The sequence below is a fragment of the Ruditapes philippinarum genome, unplaced genomic scaffold (assembly GCF_026571515.1).
Source record: "Ruditapes philippinarum isolate M1 unplaced genomic scaffold, ASM2657151v2 ctg13046_1_1_1_1, whole genome shotgun sequence".
Taxonomy (NCBI): Eukaryota; Metazoa; Mollusca; class Bivalvia; order Venerida; family Veneridae; genus Ruditapes; species Ruditapes philippinarum.
The window spans coordinates 1-22,927 of NW_026858452.1; the positions used below are offsets into that span (position 1 = coordinate 1).

The 22,927-nt window shown below is 32.1% G+C and overlaps 1 protein-coding gene across 1 annotated transcript; it reads right to left on the reverse strand.

The window, feature by feature from the left end:
• Positions 1 to 14,218: 14,218 nt before the first annotated feature.
• On the reverse strand, positions 14,219 to 19,612 carry LOC132753211 (C-type lectin domain family 17, member A-like; the record flags this gene model as incomplete). Its single annotated transcript, XM_060743654.1, has 4 exons — positions 18,863 to 19,612; positions 17,292 to 17,507; positions 16,441 to 16,519; positions 14,219 to 14,367 (listed from the first exon to the last, which is right to left on the reverse strand). Coding segments are annotated over exons 1-4 (505 nt in total), but the record flags the coding sequence as incomplete, so codon positions are not given.
• Between the last annotated feature and the right edge of the window lie 3,315 nt (positions 19,613 to 22,927).

Sequence of the window (22,927 nt, forward strand, 5' to 3'; positions counted from 1 at the left end):
ATCTTTTCTAATGTTGTATGCAGTGAAAAAAAAAAAACGTTTTCAAATTTTTATAAATTTTTTAATAATTTTCCCTTTTTTACTTTTAAACCCAATAATTTTAATCACGGGTTTTATCTATTATGAAAAAAAACCCGATAAATATGTGAGTTTTTATTTTAAATTAAATTTTTTAAGGGTTTGATCCCTTTTGGGGGCTTTTTCCCAACAAAATTAAAAGCACAATTAAAAATTTTTAGGAAAGTTTAACCCTTTTAATTTTCCAAAACGAAATTTTTCCCTTGTTCCAAATTTTTTTAAAAAAATTTTATAAAAAAAAATAGATGACGTTTTTGCAATGCAGTGCAACAACACTTAAAAACCGTTTGCGCTTTGATAAAATTAAAAAACAGTTTATCTTTAAAGGGAAACACTTTTTAATTGTACCTTTCCATTTTTAAATTTTTTTCCCGGTAAGAAATTCCTTTGCATAAAAATCAAAAATTTGGGGAAAGTCCATTATTTGTATACAAGATAAAAAAAAAACAAATTTTTTTTTTAAAAAATATTTAATTTTTTTTTGGGCAAAATGCAAAAAATTTTAAAAAAATTGGGTCACGAATATTTAGCCGTTAAACAGGGAATTTTTTTATTTACTTGTACTTTTTGCAGGATTAAAAATATAAACAAGGTGTAATTCCCCCAAAAATTCATCATCTTTTTTCCCAAATTCATTTATGTTACGATTGTTTCCCAATTTCTTTAACTCTTTGCGATTAAAAATTTTTGACTTTGGGAGAAAAGTCAAAAAAAAAGGGCAAAAAACAATTATAACCCTCCCAATCGTACAAAAAGATACTAGAAAATAGGGTAAAAAATAAATTCAAATAAAACGCGATATATGTGGTTTTTAATTTTTTTTTTAAATAGTTTTGAAAAAAAAATTTGGTAGGGTCAAAACCCACCCATCAACCATTTTCCTTAAGGGTTTATTTCCCAGCATTTAAAACAAAATTTAAAAAAAATTTCAAAAAAGGAACCCAATTAAAAAAAAAAACATCAAAGTTTTGATTAAGATTTGCTTTTTAACTTAAATTAGGGGTTAAAATTTTTTAATTTTGATTTCATTTTATTTTTAAAAAGGGAAAATTTTCCTTTTTAAATTTTGCTTTTTAAAAAATTAGGGTTTGATCAAAATTTTCACTAAAAAGATATAGATTAAAATGCATCAAAATTTTTATGAAAAAAAGGGAAAATAAAAATAGGATGTTCAGTTTTAAAATTCCATTTTAAAAAGATACAATAAAAGTTTTTTATCTTTTTTCCCTTCAATTTTTGGCACTTTCAAAAACAACAAAAAAAAAAAGAAAATAAGAATTTTGAGTACATGATAACTTAATTAAGAATTTTGTTCACCTTCCAATCAAACCAGGAAAAATTTTCTTTCCCTTAAATCAGAATTTGGAATTTTACTACGGGCAATTAATTCTCATTTCTGTCCGTACAGTGGGGGTTTAGAAAATCCACTTCGCACAAAAGAGGGAAACTTTTTGACCAAAACACAAATAAAATTTGGGGGCAAAACTCTTTTATTGAAAAAAATTATATTTTTAGAACCTTTATAAAAAAATTATATTCTTTTTTTTTTGTAAAAAACCTTGTCCTTATTTTTTTTTTTCTTTTAAAAATTAAAAATGTAAAAAAGATTTTTCAATGTATTTGACTATGAAAAAAAAAATTAAGTGTAAAAATGATTTTTTTTGTTTTTTAAAATTTTAGATTTGCAAATCGATTTGTGTACCTCCCGCTTTTATTTCAAATTTCTTTCAAAACAATGAAACTTTGGGATTTTTTATTTTGGAAACTTTTCAGCCGGAAAACCAATTTCGTTTACCTTAAATGTGGTTCTATCAGGTCCCAAAATTTAATGCATTTGAAAAAATCCCCCTTCACCCTTATTATGTTTTCGGGAACAACAAAAAAACCCTCTTTTTCCCCTTTTTAAAATGGCGTTAGGGAAACATATTTTTTAAAAAAATTTTTTACTTTTAAAATAAAAACCATTGAAAAAAATGGGAAATTAACATATTTAAATTGGGCAAACCTATTTTTTTAAAAAAATTTTTTGGGAAATAAAAAGGGCACCAAAACCCGAGGCTTTCTGATTTTTTTACGGGGGCGTACCCCCGAAAATTAATAAAGTTTGCCGGTTTTTGGGGTTTTTCTCTTTTTTTGTTCTTTAGTAAACCTTAAAAGCACGTTCCCGGTGTAAATATAAAACCCCGGGCAAAAATAAACCCAAAATAAAACGAACTCGGGAATTAATTTTTCTTTTCCTTTCCCCTTTTCTCTGTCGTCACAATAGTAAACCCCAAAAAAAAAAGCCCTTTTTGGGCATGTCCGGATGGGAAACCCAAATCCCCCACTCCATTAACGCCCTGTGCATGTTATATGTTCCCGTTTTAAACCCTGACACATTTTAAAAAAAAAGGTCCCCAAAACTTCCAAAACATGATTTTTTTAATCCCTTTTATGCCCTTCCCGCAATATTTTTAAAAACTTTTATGACTGATGAATTTTTTTTAATGGCCTTAATTTTTTTTTTCAAAAAAATTTAAAACCCTTTTTAAATAAATTTCGACTTTTTTTGTAAAAATATACATTATAAATAAATTTTTTTTAATTAAAATATACTATCCCAAATTTCATTTTTTTTGCCCAATATTGGTAATTACAAAACGGTCTTTTAGTATATAAAATGAACCTTTTTTGGGACTTCATAAAAAGTATATATAAAAATAATATTATTATATATATAATAATTTATATATATATAAAATATATATATATATTTTAATTTAAAAATATAATAATTATATTTTTAAACCTAAATAATATGTTATGTTTTTATCAGGGCAAAACAATGATTTGGCCACTATGAAAAACCCAGGGGCAAAAAAATTTCTGGCTTTTTAAAAAAGGACCATTTTATTTTTAGCAAAGACCCCTCCCATATTTTCATCCCAACTTTTTTTTTAAAATAAAACTATTATTTATCTTTAAAATTTATAAATTTTTGTAAAACTAAACCACAGTTTTTTTTCACCCGGCTTTTTTCCAAAAAAGTCGGGTTTTGGGAATTAATCTTTTTTTCTGAGGGAATGCACTTTTTATTTCCCCAAAAAAATTTCATTTTTCAAAACCCTTTTTAAAAATTTCTGCAAAAGTTTTTGGAAAAACCCAATAAAATATGAATAAAGTTTAAAATGCAAAAAACCCAAATTGGGCCTTTTAAATTTACATGTTGTTATTTAACAACAAAAGAATTTATACTCGTTATTTAAATGTTTTGATTAAAAATTTTAATGTTTTGGTTTAATTTTAAAAAAATTAGGTGTTATTTAAAATACATACAACTTTTTTCCCTTTTAAAAAATTATCCCAACGTTTTTTAGCAAAATTTGGGCAGGAAACCCATAGAAATTTTAACCTTGTTTCTGTTGGGTTTATTGATGACATATTTGAAGGAATAAAAACTTTTTCAATGTTTTTTTCCCAAAATAAAAATTGGGCAAAAATTTTGATGAGTTTTTTATTCATTTTTAAATTATGCTTATAAAAAAAATGTTTTTTAAACAAAAAATAACTTCCCTTTAAACAAAATTGCATTATGCCCATACAAATTTTCTTATAAAAAAATCATTTGCCTTTCCCCCAAAGAATTTCTTTAATGGGCCCAGCTACATGTTTTAAAAAAGAAAAATTAATAATCAAAAACCTTTTAACACCAAAGAAAAAAAAACCCGAGAAATCAAATAATTTATTTTTTTCATCTTCTTATTTTACTCCTTCCAAATTTTTCATCTGTCCCTCCGCAAGTGGGATAAAAAAACGCAAAACTAAACAAAATTTTATACAAAATGCCCGGCCACCCACAAAAAAATTCCCTTTGTAAATACATACTACAAAAATTTAAATAAATTTAAAATCCCATAATTTTTTCCGTTAAACAATTTTTTAAATTATTTTAATTCGGGTTATCATCTGATATAAAAAATTTTTCCCCAGCCTTTTTCCCAAAATCACATTTTTAAAAAAGCTTATGTTTTCGTTTTTAAATCGTCTTTTTGTTTTTTTAAAATTTTAAAAAATACCCTTACGGGTTTCGAAAAATATTTTTTTTAATTTTTTTTAAATTCCCTTTTCCAATAACGAAAAATAAGAAAAGAAAAATATTTAAACACAAATTTAAATTTAAATATTATAATTATTTGGGAAAATAACCATATCAATTTTCTCCGTAAATATTTTAAAACATTAAAAACAGGGCTATCTAGGGGATTTTTTGGAGAACTTGTAAATTTAGTTTACTTTGTTTATAGTTATTAAATTTAAAAAGGGGGCAAAGGGGTTTCTTTCAAAAATAAAAGGCTTTGTTTTCCCTTGTTTTTAAATTGTCTTTTAAAATTTTTTTGTTTTGAAAGGGAAAAAAATGGTAAAATTTTTGAATTTAATATTAAATGGAAAAGCTGAAACAACGTAGGGTAGTTGGGGAAACCCACGGGAAATTGGGAAAGAAATTTATGTAAATAGAAAGGGATTTTTTTGGTTTTTTTTAAAAAAATGAAAGTTTATTTTTATTTTTTATATTGTATTATGCTCACTTAATCTCGGCCCCAAAAAAAAGGAAACCTTTTAAACAAATTATAATTTTTAAGAAAATTAAAATTCCCGGGTTGGAGGAATTTATTCCCCAAAAATTATTTCTTTAAAAAAAAGTCCCCCTTTTTAAAAAAATTTGTTTTTTTTAAAAAGTAATTTTTTTCTTTTTTAAAGGTTTTTTGCTTTTTTTCATTAAAAATGCAAATTTTTAAAACCCAACAAAGAGATGATGGGGGTTCGCCCTTTTTGTTTTTGCTTTTTTTCAATTTTTCCCGGGGCAAAAATAAAAAATTTACAAACAAAACCCGGGCAAAAATACAAACCCCCAAAAGCTGTATATTTTCGCTTGCATCTTTCGTGAAATTTGCTTTTGGGCATGGATATTTTTTCGCATTTGGCTTTTTTCCATTGTTATATTTCATAAAATGTGTTTTAAACCATTAAATTAAATTTGTGGAAAATATGTTAATATATTTTTGACCATGATTGCTAAGGCGGATTTTCGAAATTAAAAAAATGCAACAATGCGGTAAAGTTTAAAACAACAATGAAAAAAATCAATAAAAAACCCAAAAAAACCCTGCAAACTACGACAAAATGAAAAAGACGACGGGTTTTAAAACATGCCCGTATATTAGCCTTTTTTCTGCCCGTTTTTCTCTTTTTTCCTTGAAATTTCGAAAAAAAAAAAAAACACGAAGAACGCCCAAATTTGGGGGTTTTTGCTTTTTGCTTTTTGGAAAAAAGAAAGAAAACAAAAACAGGCTTTAAATCACCAACTAGCAATAAAACAAAAGCTCCCAACAAACATGAAACCCTTTTTAAAACAAATTACCCCTTAAAACTTTAATAACAATTTGGTGTAACAAAAGTAAAATCAGGCACCCTTTTTGAATGTTTAAAAATATAAACGTTGGGCATCAAATTTCTTTTGCGAAAATGAATTATAACGTCACATCTTTTTTTGTGTTTTTTTTTTGTTTTCCTAAATTTGTTCTTTAAATTGAAAAACAAAAATTTTTAGAATAATAATATCACTTCTTGTTCGAAAACTTGCCCGGGGCATTTTAAAAAAGGGAAATTTTAAAATTTTAAAGGGCTGATTTAAAAAAACAAAAAAAATTTATTGAAACAATTCTTTGAAATAGGCGGGGTTTTTTTTAATAAAAAGGTTACTAACGGGATATAAAAAAGAATTTAAGTGTTATCTTATCACTAAAGCAGTTTGCATGAAAACTTATAATAAGTTCGTTTTTCAAACAAAACTGAACTGAGAAAGTTAAATAAAAAATAAACGGCAATTTACTGCTTAGACACTTATTTAGCTGAAGAAAAATGCGCGCGCAAGTGTCCCGTGTGCGGTTTTTTTTTGCGTGGGGTAGAAATAACCTAAAAAACAAAACCCTTCCTGTACATATAAAATAATAGTTTATGTATAAGAAGTTAACACAAAAGCAGAAAATAATTTTATACCCGGGAAATCTCCTATTTTGGGCCCTTTTAAATCCTTTTTAAAATTTTTAAAAGTAAAAAAGAAAAAATTAATTGAAAAAATTAAAAATTAAAAAAAAAATACCAAAATTTTCCGTTTTTTTTAACATTTAAACAATTATGACTTACAACATTTTTCTAATGTTTGATAAACACTCTTTTCTAATGTTCCAGGTGAATTTTGCCCCTGGTTTTAGTCTTTGGGGAAAATTAAAATTGCTTTATTGAATTTCCCAAAAATTGGGGGAATCTATCTTAAATCAACACCATTTAAGCATTTGACTCAATGATGGCCAAAAAATCGTTCACCCCGAATTAATTTTCCTTTAATGAATGAAATCCTTTTTTTTTAAAAAATGAAATTTGGGACGAAATTTGGGAAATGCCCCATTTAAGCTTTTGGGTGTTTTTGGTTAGAGGAAAACATTTTTATTTGCCCTTTTTTTAAAAAGGGCTAATTTAAAAAATAACATTTTTGCTCTATTTCCTGTTTCTTATGAAACAGGCCTTTTAAAACAATTTCCAAAAAATGCTGAAAAGGGTCGCCTACGGGTTGTTTTCCTCCCTGGTTAATAAGAAAGGGTTTAAAAAAATTGGTAAACCAGGGCAATGGGCACAATTCAATTCCTGCCCTGAGAAATTTTGCTCAAATTAGCTTTTTTGGGGTTTTCAATTAAAATTTAATTTCATTTTTTTTCCCGCTTGTTTTTTCAAATTTAAATTTTTTAAAAAATTTTTTTAAAAAGAAATTGGGTCAAAATAATAATTAAACAACAATCATTAATTTGAAAATGGTATAAAAAACCTTTAAAAGGGAAAGGGAAACTTGTTATTTATAAGTTTAAATTTTTCAATAAAATTTTTAAACAGAAAGCTGTGCTGATAATTTTTTCCCCCGGGTTTCAAAAAGTGCTAAAAAATCGATTTTTTTTTTTTTTTAAACAATCTTTTTCTTTTTAAAATTTTTTTATCAATTTTTTTAACTTTTGTATATTTTTAAAAAAGAAAATAAAAAATTTCCCCAAATATTTTTGAACAAAAAAAAATCTTGGCCGTAAAAAACATGCACGAATTTTTCGTGTTTTTGTGTATTTTTTATTTTTTTATAACCCTGTTGATAAATATATTTTATTAAAATCCTTGTAAAAAGTGGACACAAAAAAATTGGTACGAAATTGTGGGATTAAAGGGGGTTTAATGTGCCCTTTCTGTTTCGACCCGCGACCCGCCATGGCCCAAAAGTCGAAAAATTAAAAAAGTTTTAAAAACGGGGATGCCCAAAAACCTTTTTGAGCTGAAAACGGGGGGAATTAAATAAATAAAAATTTACCCCTACCCGCCCAAAATAAAAAAATAGAAAAATTTACTACTTAAAATGGCGGGGGCAATTTTTAGTTGGGCAAGGGCAAATTTTTAAAAAAAATAAAAATTTTTGCCGCGGGATGCCGAAACGAAAAAAAAACCCAAAAAAAAAAAAGGGGGGATGGACGAAAAAAACCTTAAAAAGTGGCGGGGCGGCACAATTTCTAACTGTTCAAAATAAGCTGACACTTTTTATATACACAATAGAAACTTTACTTTAAAACAAAAGTTTTCATATTTTAAATTTAAAAAAAAACGATATGCAAACCCTTTAAATTTTTTGAAAATGAAATCATCCCTTATCTAAACTATACACTTTTTGAAATGCATTTCAATCTTTTTGGAAATTAAAAGGGGAAAAAAAAAAATAATAAAAAACGAAACTTTTTGGAAAAAAATAAACAAACCCTGGCTGTTTAATGTTTTTCGACATTTTTTATAATACATCAATGCAAAACTCGTATTCTGTATTGTCTAAATTGACACATTTATTTTCTTGACACGTGTTTCAATTTCCTTTAAATTAGCATAAAAAAGTAACTTCAATGTATAGTAAATCTAATTGTATTATAATTTCTTTTGTCAGACTAATATTAAATAAAAACAGAAAGGTTTTTGCAACAAAAACATATGTCTCTCAAAACTCTGTATCCTGTGAATTTTGGTTGCAAAAACCCAAAATTTTTTAAGTTTTCGATAGATTTTGCCCCTTACGTTTGGGTTTAAAATTTTTTTGTGGAGATTTTTAAAATTTCCTTTTGATAAAATTTTTGTGAAAATTTTCTCGGTTTTTTTTTTTAGCTCTGGGAGCCCCTTTTGGCAGCGAAGCCAAAAAATTTTTGGGGACATGCACAACAAAAAATTAATAATCCCCTCCTAAAAAAATTTTATTGAAATCCCGCCCTTAAACTTTGACCTTTTTGAAACTGAACAAAATTTTTTTATTATTTGTTTTGGGATTTTGTTTAGCAAAAAGGGGGTGCCTGAAAGCACAAAATAGGGAAAATACTGAAATTCCCGTGATTTTTATGGAAAACCCCACGTTTTGGTGGATAGCCCGGAAAAAGGGTTTTTTCCCATTTTAACTTTTGGGAAATCATTTTTTGGGCGAAAAAGACAAAGCCTTTTCAATTTTCAACCACTAGGGGATAATGATATCATGTGAAGTTTTAAAAACCCGTAGCTTTGGGCCTTTAACCGGACAAAATTTTTTTTATTTTTTCCCCTTTGGGCCTTTTGTTTCACCAAACGGAATGCGTGTATGAGATCGGGATACACTGAACTTCCTGTGCATTTTCATTGGGAAAAGGCCTCAGCAGCTTTAAATTTTTAAAAGGGTGGAGAAAAATTTTTTTAAATTTTTCTCTGGGGAAACCCTTTAGTGCAGCCAAAAGAAAAACGGGAATTTAAAGTATGGGCAGCCACTCCTGTTTAAGTTTCAATGGAAACCCAAAAAAACATTCAACTTTTTGGGAAAATCAGACATTTTTTTTTTTTTATTTTGGTAGCCATTTTTTGCAAAAGAAGCGGGATTCTGGCGTGGTGCACAACTAAGGGGAAGGGACTTGGGCCACTCTGTAAAATTTTTTTGGGTTTTAAACCCCCCCCAGAAGCCCTTTAAACCCGTGAAGGGTGGGCAAAATTTTTTTATTTTTAGGGGTTGGGGCTATTTTGGGAGGCAAGTTTAAAGGGGGCCGATGACGTGCCAACTAAGGGTGGTATGACCATCCTGTAAAATTGGTTTAAACCCCCCTGGGATTTTACCTTTTGAACGCCGGGCCAAAATTAATTTTTTTTTTTTTAAGGGGTTGGGATTTTGGGGCAGTAACAAAAGTTTTTGGATGGCCATAAGGATGGTCTGATTTAATCCTGTAAAGTTTTTGGGTTTGGGAACCCCAAAAAGTAGTTTTAAAAAGTAAAGGCCCGGCTTTTTTCTCTTTGGTTTTTTGGGGGCCCTTTTTTTGCAGCAAAATGAAAAAGTGCCCCCAAAGTGGCATACTTAGAGATTGTTTTTCCCCTCCCGTGAAGTTTTTGAAAACCCCCCCAAGGTTTTATTTGTTTAAACCCCAAGATTTTTTTTATTTTTACTCTGGGGGCCATTTTTTTGCAACAAGCAAAAATGGGAGGTTTCGGGTCACAACCAGGGATGGAATGAAACATTACAAACAAATTTTGTTAAAACCCCCCCATAAATTTTACCTTATGGGGTTTCTTAAATTTACTGTCAAATTTCCCGAAATTTTGGTTAAATCTTAAACCGAAATTTACCTGTAAAGCCGAACAAAAATTTTTTTTTAAGGGTCTGTCCAATTTTTGGGGAGCAAATCAAAAAGTGCGGGGGGCTTTTTCAATAAGGGAAATATTACCCCTCCTGCAAATTTGGTTTAATTTTATGTTTGACCGTGATGGTGGGCCAGAATTTTTTTATTTTTTTCTCTGGTGGCCTTTTTTTCAGCAAAACAAAAATCCCCGGGGTGTGCACCACTTGGGGATGAATTTCCCCGATCCTCTTTAAAAGTTTTTTGGGTTTAAAAACCCACTGAAGATTGGGCCCTTTAAAGCCCGGGGCAAAAGGTTTTTATTTTTATCTCTGGTTGGGAATTTTTGGGGCAGCGAAGGGAAAAATGCCCGGGGAAAAGGGGCACAAATAGGTATGGGTTTTGTCAATCCCGTTAATTTTTAAAAAAACCCCCCAGACGTTTTCGTCAAAAATTTTTTTTATTCTAAACTCTTGTTCCAATTTTTTTCCGCGAAACCCAAAAAGGCCCGGGCATTTACAAGAAATGGGGGCTGATCCTCCCATAAATTTGGGAAAAATTCCCCCCAGTTTTTTTGACAACTTTTAAATTTTTTGCTCTTGGGACCCTTTTTTAAGCAAGGGGAAAAATTCAAAGGGAGCGTTCACAAAATAGGGATGGTTACTTATCACTCCTGCAGAGTTTGGTTGAAATCACACCAGTAGTTTGACCTGTGAATGTTGCACACAATATTTTCATTTTTTGCTCTGGTGGCCATTTTGTGCATGGAAACAGAACGTTCCGGTGATGTTCACAACTAGGTATGATACTGATTACTCTCGTAAAATTTTGTTGAAATCCAACTTGAAGTTTAATATGTGAACGCCGGTCAGGATATTTTCTATTTTTAGCTCTGCGGCTATTTTGTGCAACGAAGTCAAATTGCCGGCAATGTGCAAAACAAGGAAAAGTATATATCACTCCTGAAATGTTTGGTTAAAATCCCTTCAGTAGTTTGACCTGTAAAGGCTGGACAATATTTTTATATTTTTAGCTTTGGCGTCCATTTTGGGCAAGGCGAAGCAAACGGTGCCGGTCATATCACAACACAGTATGGTAGTGATCAATCCTGTAAAAGTTTTCAATTTGATATACTACAGTAGTTTGACCTGTGAAAGCAGAACAATTGTTTTATATTTTTTTGCTCTGGCGCTTCCATTTTGCTGCAGCGAAGCGAAACATGCCCGTGGTGGAGCACTACTAGGAGGTAGTACTGATCACTTCTGTTAGTTTTGGGTTGAAATCCAACCAATTTTGTTTGACTCTGTGAAAAATAGACAGGATTTTTTTCAATTTTGAGCTATGGCGGCCCGTTTGTGCAGCGAAGGGAACCTGGCAGAATTGCGTTCAACGAACAAGGTGTGTTACTGATCTCCTCGTAAAGTTTATTGAAATCCAACCATAGCTTTTTTCGGCGAAAGCTGGACAAAATTGTTTCAGATTTGTAGCTCCTGGCTGCCATTTCTGAAAAATTTTGGGGGTGTGCCAACTTTAAAATGGGAAATATCCATCCTGTTTATTTCTTTTTATTCAAAAATGTTTCCTGTGAAAAATGGAAACGCCTTAAACCCGGGCGGTGGGCGGACAAAAGGGAAAGTTCAAAGGGGTTAATAATGGGTTCTACTCTTTGTTCCCCCTATTTTCTTTTTGAATACCCCAAAAAAACTTTCGATTGAATGACATCAAAAGAAAGGGCATTCCCTTTTTTCCCCCTAGCCCATTAAATTTCTGGGCCTGTTAGATTGATGGCGGCGGGCCGGGCAAACTTTTTGTTCATGTCCTTTTTCCCTTTTATCTATATGTGGGATTTTTTCCCCAAAAAACCGTAAAAATTTAAACACAAAAAACCCCTTTTAGTTTATGGATTTCCCCTTTTTTTCTAAATTTTTACGAAAAAGCCAAAAAAACCCCTTTAATGGTTTTCCCGGGCAGACGCGGCGAAAAACAAAAAAATTCTTCTTCCAAAAAAATTTTTTAAAAAAGTTTTGGAAGACCCTAAAATTTTTAAAGTTTTATTTGTACGATCAAAAAAACTTTTCCCCACTGGTTTTTTCAAATTTCTTTAAAAAACAAACCTAAAAAACCCCTTTTAGAGGTCCTTTTCACAAGTTGTATTTCCCAAAGTGTCCTTAATTAGGAAAAATTTTGTCAAAATTTACTTTTGGGAATTTTTCAATAGATACAAACCTTTTGAAAGTTTTTTCCCGGGGTTTTGGTTTTTCAAAAATCTTTTTTTTAAAAAAACTTTTTCAAACATTTGCTCCTATATCACCTGGAAAGCAAAATTAATTTTTCTAAAGTGTTATATTAAAAAAAATTTTTATTTTTAACCCTTCAAAGGGTGCCTTTTATTTTAAAATATTAATTTATTTAAAATTTTTTAGTTTTTGGTTTTGGGTTTAAAAGGTATTTTTCAAACCCCTTCAAGAGGAAAGGGGGGATATTTCCCTTTTCATTTGTCGGTCCCTTTTCTCCGTCCGTCCGTTGACCAAAAGTTTCCAATTTTAACTAAAAACCTTAGGCCTAGGATTTTAAAAATTGGAAAGGGATTGTCATGAAAAGAGGATTAAACCCCATTAACTTGGGGCAAGGGTCCAAAAACTGGGCACCAAATTTACTTTTTTAGGAAAATGGTTTTTCCTCAAAAAAAAAATGCTTTAGTTATGAACTTTAAACTTTAAAGGTTATTGTCATGACCCCTTTCATACCCCTCTTATTTTGGGGTCAAGGGGTAAAAGGGTAAAGGTCCATTCCTTTTGGGTAAAAGGGTTTCCCGATCAAAAATAAGCGCTTGGGGCCTAGAACTTAAAAATTTGGGTAGGTTATTGTTCATGGAAGTAGAGCCCCCTATTGTTTTATTTTAAAAGGTCAAGGTCACATTGACATTGTAGGTAAAAATGGTTTCTGATCAATAACTTAAGAACGCTTAGGCCTAGGAACTTCAAACTTGGTTTGATGATTGGTGATGACCAGCAGATGAACCCTATTGATTTCTTGGTCAAGGGGACAAAGGTCAAGGTCACATTGACTTGAAGTTAAAAATAGTTTCCACTCTTTACCTAAAGGACGCTTAGGCCTAGGAACTTCAAACTTGGTATGATGACTGGTCATGACCAGTGGAGGACCCCTATTGATTTTTTAGGGTCAAAGGTCAAGGTCACATTGACATTGTAGGTGAAAACGGTTCCGATCAATAACTTCAAAACGCTTAGGCCTAGGAACTTCAAACTTGGTTTGATGATTGGTCATGACCAGCAGATGAACCCTATTGATTTTTTTAGGTTCAAAAGTCAAGGTCAGATTGACCTTGTCAGTAAAAAACGGGTTTCGAGATTAATTATTAAGAATGCTTAGGTCTGGGAACTTAAATTTTAGATGATTTCATACAGATACCTCTTTTATTTTGGGGTCAAAGGTAAAGTCACTTTCACCTTTAAAAAAACTTTTCCATCTAACAAAAGGCACTTAGGCCCAGGAATTAAATTTTAAAATATATTGGTATGACAGGTAAGGGACCCTATTGTTTTTGGGGTAAAGGGGTCGTTCAAATTATTTGTACTTAAAATGGTTTCTGACAAAAACTCAAAAGTCAATTCCTGGTTGATTTTTTTTATATTAAATAAAAGTTTTGGTATAAAATTTAAATCTTATTAATTACAATTTTGGCTGTTATTAATGGGCCTACTTTCATAAATTATATGCATTTTTATTTGGAAATTTGAATGCTTAAAAATTGCCACAACCTAGGGGGGTCAAATATTTTTACATTGTGATAGCATACAGTAGTAACCTTTTTTTTTGTTCACTGGGTCAGAAGTCATGCATAATAACCTGATCACATGACTAATTAGCTGCCCATAGGGAGCATACATATTTTACAAACATACCTTGTTAAGTTTTATATCAGGACAAATATTTCGGTTTAGATCGGAATATTCGTATCGAGGGAACTCGCCTATGGGCATGTTCCAGAAGAACGGATTATTCTAATCCGAACCGCAAACATATGTCAGATCTTTTTCTTACATATTCAACCATATACCATCGTATTCTAAATTATTTACCGTATTAAAACAACTTAAGGAAAACTATGCCATTACTACCATAACTATTTTCTTAAAACAGATATGAACTTGCAACTTCATTCATTACGGCGAAATTGTGTCATCCTAAGCACGTCATTTTATTGCACGCGACTCATTTTGCGCCCACATTCCAGCAAGGGAAAAACTAACGGAAATAGCAATCCGATATCATAATGCAAGAATAATCAATAATGTTGCTATAACAGTCTTGCAAGGCGGACAACTTGTTTGCAAGAATTAAAACGATAGAGACATTATATTCTTTCGATTTGTAAATAATAAAATTATTTTTGGAATCCCTATGAACGATAAATTAAGTTAAGAGAAAAATATGACACATACGTTTAGTTGTGTTCACTAAAAAGGTGTTTTCACAGATGTAAAATCCGACCAAACTATTATAACAATCTTCTGTTTCCCAATTCTCTTCGGTGTTGAAATACTCGAATGAGGTACGAGTACAATCCCCAGTTGAAGGATGCCTTCTTTTCCTGTCATGATAATGCTTTATAGCAGTTAAACATATAATTTTGTAAATCAAATAATGGGAAATATGATATAATACTGAAATAAATAATGGGCATGGTAATCAAAAAAGTTGCGTTCGTAAAATGTTATATCGTACTAAAGTAGTTTGCAGTAAGATTTCAAATAGTTCATATAGGTAGCTCATATAGTTAACACGTTTCTTTCATCATCTTTATTGCTGTATCTATATAATATATGCAGTGGAAGTTATAACAAATTGTGATATTTCACACAATTGAAGAGAAAACATAATTAAGCTTTCAATTACTAATTATTTATCCACTACATTAGTAGGGCTAGCTAAAAGTGCATCACCAGCTTTATCTATAACAGATACAATTATTTTTATTATTATGATATTTCACCGATTGCAAATTAAACATACCTTTTAACTGTTTAACACTGAAAAATAACATTTTCCTCTATCTAGGACATTGGCCGAAGTACGAGGGTTGTTCATAAAGTAGTAAGACTGCAGCTCTACTGTTCACACATTGTTTAATTCACGTACATAATTTTACAAGAAACAAATACCGGAACATGTTCTCTATATACAGTGAAAAAATCAATACAAATTGTTTACAAATAACAATTCTGTGAAATTTCAAATGACAAGGGGTACGACACCAGGCGCACGTTGACAATACAATAAATGACGTTTATGACGTCGTTAACTTAATACAAAATATAACAAGTGCATCAATCCTAAAAGTGCTCACCCTAGTGCTCTAGGTGTCTGAATTATGTGACCATGATCAGGTCTCATATGTGGAGATTAAGCGAGAAAAACAGCGATCACAATTTCGTTCAACTCTCAAAGAAAAATGGCCAATAGCCAGTCATTTTCCACTTTTCTCAAACAATTTGAGAAAACTGGGAATTCAACAAGAATGGACTTATAATGCTTATGCAAAAGCAATTTGTATTTATAATTTTCACATATTTTCACATGTATGTCATCGTACGTTTTTTAAACAAATGATTATATACAGTAAAATAACAATATCTATCGAGTGAAAAGTACCAATTATTAAAACTAAATTGGGGAAAAATACTACTTATCAATGTAGTTAATCATTATTATATTAGTTAATTAAAACCTTGTATATCTAATGAGTAACAGTAAAAAAATGTTTGATAGAAACGTCTTATATACACAATCCTTTGGTGAGAACTGTGTAAGTAGACCCGAAACATACATATAACGTACCGGACAGTCCGCGTACCGTTTACCGTCGATCCATTTTCAGCGCTTTTGCAATTGACGTCACAAACGTCCCGTCAATTTTCCGCTTTTATCCTCACACTTTCTTGTTAGAGATTTTGTATTCGCCGTTTTTAAATTGATTGTACCAGTACATGTAATCACACGAATTTCTGTTTGTTACCGAGCGCCATATTTCTACATTTAACGCAATGACCACATCTGTTCAAAACTAAATAATTATGCCATTTCATGCCCGAATGACGTCCAAATTTAGATATGATGTAACTTAAATATACATAAATGTGTTGGCGGAATATTCGGACAAACGGAGTATTAAATATGAACAACTTAGAAGTACAACTTAGCTACAATAACTGTTTTGATGTGCTGCGCCGGGTGCGTGTTACCATGGATATTCAATTTTTGTTGTTTTTTTTTTGTGTTGGATATTCAATATCACAGGAAATGGCGTGCATCAAAATAAACAAATAAACTTATGCATAATTTGTAGAAAACATTTAACGATCCCTATACATATGAAAATATTCTAAATTGGATATGCAAGACTCTCAGGCCTATAACTTTTTGAACAACCCTCGTATACTGACGATTCAGATAGAACGAAAAATGGTAAGGAGATGGTTTCTTAAACAATTTAAACATCCAAAATTCTGTAATTCATATTTTGATTTTTCTTGTATATAGGCAACCAGTATTACATAACAAGTTAATAAATGAAGTCACTAAACCTGTCTGTAATTAAATTTTATTGAGTATTAGCAGCTGATCTTTTTTTTATTAGATACATAAAACTATGACAAAATATTACCATTCGCTGAAGGTTACGTTATTGTTATTTATCCATATGAAATTCATTCTCATTTGTCTGTCCTTTACACGCCTTAAACCTTAAAAAGGCGAAACAGTATTATACAGATGTAAAAATATGATATTTCTTATTTAAAGTCCCAAGACGTTTATGTTCTATATTGAAAGTATATAGTTGACTTGACTGCGAAAATTAACCGTTATGAAGTAGCTTGAGAGGCTTTACTAGTAAGGTTCGGGGTTAAAATTAGATTGATTTTTTCGAGTCCGTGAGCATTTTTATATTTTACGTAATTCACCTACAATAAATACGTGTAGGGGCTTTAAATATTTCAATCTATCTAACACTACTATATTATTTTCAAATCAACGTAATTTATAAAACTTGTTTTTATATGTTGTAGCACATTTAGTCATATACATAAGGTTACAGTATGGATAGTGAGGATAACGAAATTGGCCGATTCTATTAAACATCCTGATATTATGTCACTTAAACATTGAGAAAAAATGTACTTTTACGTTCAACCAATTCATATTTTGTTTGCAAGTTAACAATAGTAAATGTGTTAAGAAAACTCAAACAGGAACTTGTATGTCACAGTCCACCAACGCTGACATAACGTTTTTGAAAACAGCAGAGCATTACAAAATTTATGTATAACATAATAGATATTTGAAATAGGTTTGAATAGGATATCACTCAAACGAACGAACACAAACACACTCACACGCACGCACGCACACACACACACCAACACACACACCATCACACACACACACACACACAGTTGAAAAGGAAAATAAATAGATTATTATGCACATAACAGCACGTTTAAGTTAAGAAGTTACCAATGTGTGCTCCATGAAGTTTTCGTTCATCAGTGCCTTCTTTTTGCATATACAACACACTTCGAAGTAAGTATTGGACGTAATTCATTTCTTTTTTCGATGCAATAGTCACAAGATGTTTATTGTCATCATTAAGACATTTAGTTTGTGCAGTATCCCAGGATACCTTTTCATATGATACTGTGTAGCATTTTCGGAAAAACCATGAACAATATTCTTTTTGGGGAAAAAACATGTTTCATTAAACATAATTTGTTGTTTATAAAACGAACTGTTATGCGATATCTAAAAACAGTATTTTTCTTCACTGTTATACGAATGACAGTGTTGAATGATTTTGTAAAGACATATGGAAAAAATGCACTATTAGAATGATAAGTGAGGTTTCAAGTGAAAACTTTAATCACTTTGATCTCTTTTTAAATTTTAACTATGCTTTGAACCGCGAAAATAATGAAGTTCCTTCATTTCAAATATTTGCCTTGTACATATATATCTGTCATCAAAAATGTAAGAAGTGTTCGGTTAAAAAGTGATAATTAACCATTTTTGTGTCGCCTCTACGGAGAAGTGGCGACATATAGGGATCACTTCTCCGTCGTCTGTCTGTCCGTCTGTCTGTATGTCTGGCTGTCTGTCTGTCCGTCTGTCCGTCCGTCCGTCACAAAACTTGTCCGGACTAATCCTCATAGACTACTGGTGCAATTTCATCCAAACTTTACAGGAATGTTCAGTACCAAATCTTGTTGTGCAAATTGTCAGCATTTTCCGGTTCAATGATTTTTGTCAGAGTTATAGCCCTTTTATAATTTTTAATTTTAAAGTTTGTCCGGAAAACTTCTCTTATACCACTAATGCAATTTCAATGAAACTTTACAGGATTGATCTGTAGCTCAAGTCCTTGCGCATATTGCACGGGTTTTCCGGTTAAATGATTTTTGGCCGAGTTATGGCCCTTTGATAAAAAGATGTTTTTTTCTATGTGTTGCCAGATACACAAAAGCTTGTCCGGACTACTCCTCATAAACTACTGGTGCAATTTCATCCAAACTTTACAGGAATGATAAGTACCAAGTCTAGTTGTGCATATTGTCAGCATTTTCCGGTTCAATGCTTTTTGTCAGAGTTATGACCCTTTAATAATTTTTATTTTTAAAGTTTGTCCGGACTACTTCTCTTATACCACTAATGCAATTTCAATGAAACTTTTCAGGATTGATCTGTAGCTCAAGTCTGCGCATATTGCACGGGTTTTCCGGTGGAATGATATTTGGCCGAGGTATGGCCCTTTGATAAAAAGGTGTTTTTTTCTGTGTGTTGCCAGATACGCAAAAGCTTGCCCAGTCTACTCCTCATAAACTACTGGTGCAATTTTATCCAAACTTTACAGGAATGATCAGTACCAAGTCTAGTTGTGCACTGTCCGTCAGTCTGTCCGTCTGTCACAAAATTTGTCCCAACATGAAATTGGCCATCATGAGGCGACACATGTGATAACTGATCGCTCTTGTTTCGTATAAATTCAACAATACCCTCTTTATTTAAGTATATATTTGTTTTAACTAACATACCTAATACAGAAATATAACCATACTTGGTAGTAGTATATCTTTGAAGAGCATGATTCGACATTTTATAATGTAACCTAAATCCTTTATATTGTATAGTCGGAATCTCAATATGTATCTTAGACCCTTTTGATCTGTATTTCTCTGGTTGAATACAACTTGTTTCTATCTCACCATCAACATCCTTGATGACGAGTCTTGATTTATCTACAACAATCAGAACATATTAAACCATGCTTTGTAACACAGGAATAATTACTAAGAAATTTTCACAATATTTGAAAGGAATGACTAGTGCTGTAAAAGGCAAAACCTATTATGCAATTATTCAAATGAAAAATAAGGTTTTCGCTGGCTTTATTGAAAAATCTACTTTTTTCAGCATACGGTTTATTTATTGAGACAAATAGTAGTGTTCAGCCTGTTTTCCGTGTATTACAACTGTTTACCTCATTTGTATTAGATTTCAATATCAATGAACACAGTCGCTAAAGTGTAATAAGTATTATATCTATCAATATCCTTGAGAAAGATCATACTTAGATTTGAATTAGAGTAAACGCTATTTGTCGATGGTTTAAAACTTTAAGGTATCGTTAACTAGATGGATGTATCCAATAAAAGGAATGATCCGTGTCATTCTGACCAATCAGCTTTGATTTTACACCTTGGAAAATCAACGGTAGATGACTGAAGATCCACTGCAACGTGTAGGATTTTATGTTCGCATACTTTCTACAGTTCGATTTTAGATATAAGGGGGCCTGAATAAGTCTGCATGAAGTTGACTGCGGGTGGTCTCATTTAAGACAAGGAAAGTGGCTTGAAAAAGAAAACGAAGAAAGTGAGCTAGCGAACCCGAGCCCCTAACAAAAAATGTGTCGACTTTGAGTGCGATCCCATTTCTTGTTAATCAGCCCTTCTCAACATTACATCTTTTTTATATTTTTTCAGTTGTCTGGAGACACCATCCAAGGTTGCCACAGGTGGTACACACACTTTTTTCAGGTGGTCTTGAAATAAAAATAAAATTGAATGTGGTTTATTGACGGAATCACACTTGAAAGTTGTCAGGAGACGGAGACACACTTCAGGGTAGTTTGGAGACGTAAACACAATTGCCAATGGATTAAAGATTAAAGGTAGTCTGGAGACGGAGATAAAAATGAAGGTCGTCTTCAGGCGGAAACACATTTGAAGGTGGTCTGGAAACGGGAACACAATTTAAGGCGGTCTGGAGACGAAAACACAATTGAAGGAAGGTGGTCTGTTGACGGAGGAACTGTTCAAGGCGGTATGAAAATGTAATCACAACTGAAGGTGGTCCTAGAAAGGAGAAAAAATACAGGATTGCAGTGAGACGGAGACACAGATTAAAGTTGCCTTAAGACGGAAACGCAATTGAAGGTGTTTTGAAACAAAACACTAATTGAGATGGTCAGGAGACGACAACACAATTGAAGGTGGTCTAGAAACGGAAACACAATTGATGTAGGTCTGGAGACGAAGCCACAATTCAAGTTGGTCTGGAAACGGAAGCACAAATGAAAGTTGTTAGGAGACGGACACACAATTGAAGGTGGTCTGGAGACGAAGACACAATTAACGGTCGTCTAGAGACGGTGACACAATTCAAGGCGGTCAAGTAACGAAGAAACAATTCAGGGTGGTTTGGAAACGAAAACATAATTGATGGTCTAGAAACATAAACACAGTTGAAGGTTGTTTAGAAAAGGAGGCACAATTCAAGTAAGTCGGGAAACAGAAACACAAATGAAGGTGGTCAGGGGACGGAAAGACAATTCAAGATGGTGTTGAGACGGAAACGCAATTGAAGGTGGTCTATATACGGAAACAAAATTGAAGACGGAGCTACAGTTAAAAGTGGTATTGCAACCAAGTCACAGTTGAATTGGTCTGGTAACGGAAACACAATTTAAAATGGTATGGAAACGGAATCGCTTCTGGACGTGGTCAGGCGACGAAGACAAAATTTAAGGTGATCTGAAGCACATTTCAAGTTGGTCCGGAGACGGAAACACGATTGAAGGTGGTATGTAAACGGAGGCACTATTAGAGGTGGTCAGGAGACGGAAAGACAATTCATGGCGTTTGGAGATAGAAAGAAGTGAAGAAGGTCTGGAAACGGAAACACAACGGTGGTGGTATGGACACGAAGACATAATAAAAGTAAGTATGGAAACGGAAACACAATTGAAGGTGGTCAGGGGACAGAGAACCAATTCTATGTGGTCTTGAGACGGAAACGGAGACGGAGAAACAATACAATTAAAGGCGGTCAGTAGACGAAACAATTGAAGGTAGATTTGAAACAGAAACACACTTCCAGGCGATCTGTTGACGGAAACACAATTGATATTGGTCTGGAGACGAAGACACAATTGAAAATGACTAGGAGACATAGACATAATTCAAGTTAATCTGGAGACGAAAAACGCAATTGAATGGGGTATGGAGACGGAAACACAATTTAAGTTGGAACCTTAAATCCTACCGAACTGCATGCTGGCACGACATTTAGCAGGAAATTCAGCAGGACATAGGAATTTGACCGACAATCCTGCTGGAACGACATTTGGCAGGACTATCAGGAGGGCATCGAAATTTTAGCAATATTCTGCAGGCAGGACCTTTGGCTGGACATACAGAAGAAAATTGAATTCTTTCGAAATCCCCTGCCAGCTCAACATTCGGTAATTTCTGAAATGTTCTATTGAATATCCTGCCAAATGTCGTGTCAGCAGGCGTTTTTGCAAAGTTTCAATGTCCTTTTTTGTCCTGCCTAATGTTGTGCCAGAAAGGAAGTCGATGATACATTTAGTAAATTTCAATTCTTTGTTGTATTTATTATTATCTTAATCCGTGCTAAAGCCATACACTTTTCACAAAGATACAGCTTCGTAAAACTTGTTGTTATACAGGTTTTCGATAAAACACTTAGAATGTTTATCTCTTGAATGCAACTAACGCTAGTGGTGTTAAAGCAAAAACATTATTTAAGTTGCCTTCCAACAAAAATGCATCATTACAAAATCAGTAAAACCGTAACTTTAGTGTTCAGCTATCGATGGATCTTAACTTGTACAGTGTCTTTATTCTGGTTGGCTCACTTATGATAACTTTCATATTATAAACTTCATGATGCAAATAACTTGAAAGATTTGTCGAACTGTCACTTAGTGCTCCGTCAAAAATCATCCAATCGAGCTAAAGAGCGTCGTAGTGCCTGAATATATGACAAACAATTTTGGGAAAGAAGGTTTACCTTTGGCTAAGTTAAAATAGTTCCTTTAAGTAGCGTTACTTTGAACAAAAGAAAAAAAAGGATAGATTAGACTAGAACATAACAAAAGATTTTCATTAACTCATTGAATGACCTCATTTGAACCGACTTGAAAGAAGGAAATGAATAAGATTTAAGTATAAAAAGGAAGCAACACACACACATATATTTGTTGAAATATAATATTATATCGATCGAACCCAAACCTGGTCATCTGTCGATATTTCCAGATGTAGAAATTATTCACCTTAAATACCTTAATGCATGATGTATTCGTATCATTTGTTTCATTTAGAAGGCTCGTAACTAAGAAATTAATATTTTATTAAAATTTTACAGCCAGAGGCATCCGCTCATTTCATTGAAATATGTTAAATAAATATCTGACATGTATGATTTTCAGGTGGTCATCATAACCATTACATTACATTACACAAGTAATCCATAAAAATAGCATTATATAAGCCCTAATTTATAATTCATAGAATAAAAATATATCTGAAGTTGGTAGGATTTGAATATACTTACCATCGTAACAATTTCTGCTCCAATATATGAAAGTAATATCAATGCTTTGATGTTTCCTGGCTTTAATTGTGAACTCTTCTTCACAATCTTGGCACAAATTTAAAGCCATAAGAGTTGTTAGGATCATGGTTGGCTCAGTGCAAATTTCACTTCGTCTTTTCGTTCTTTTTAAATGACTAAGTGAATCGATTGAAAGACAAGCTGCCGTTTCTTGAAGGAAATATCAATGCCATTTA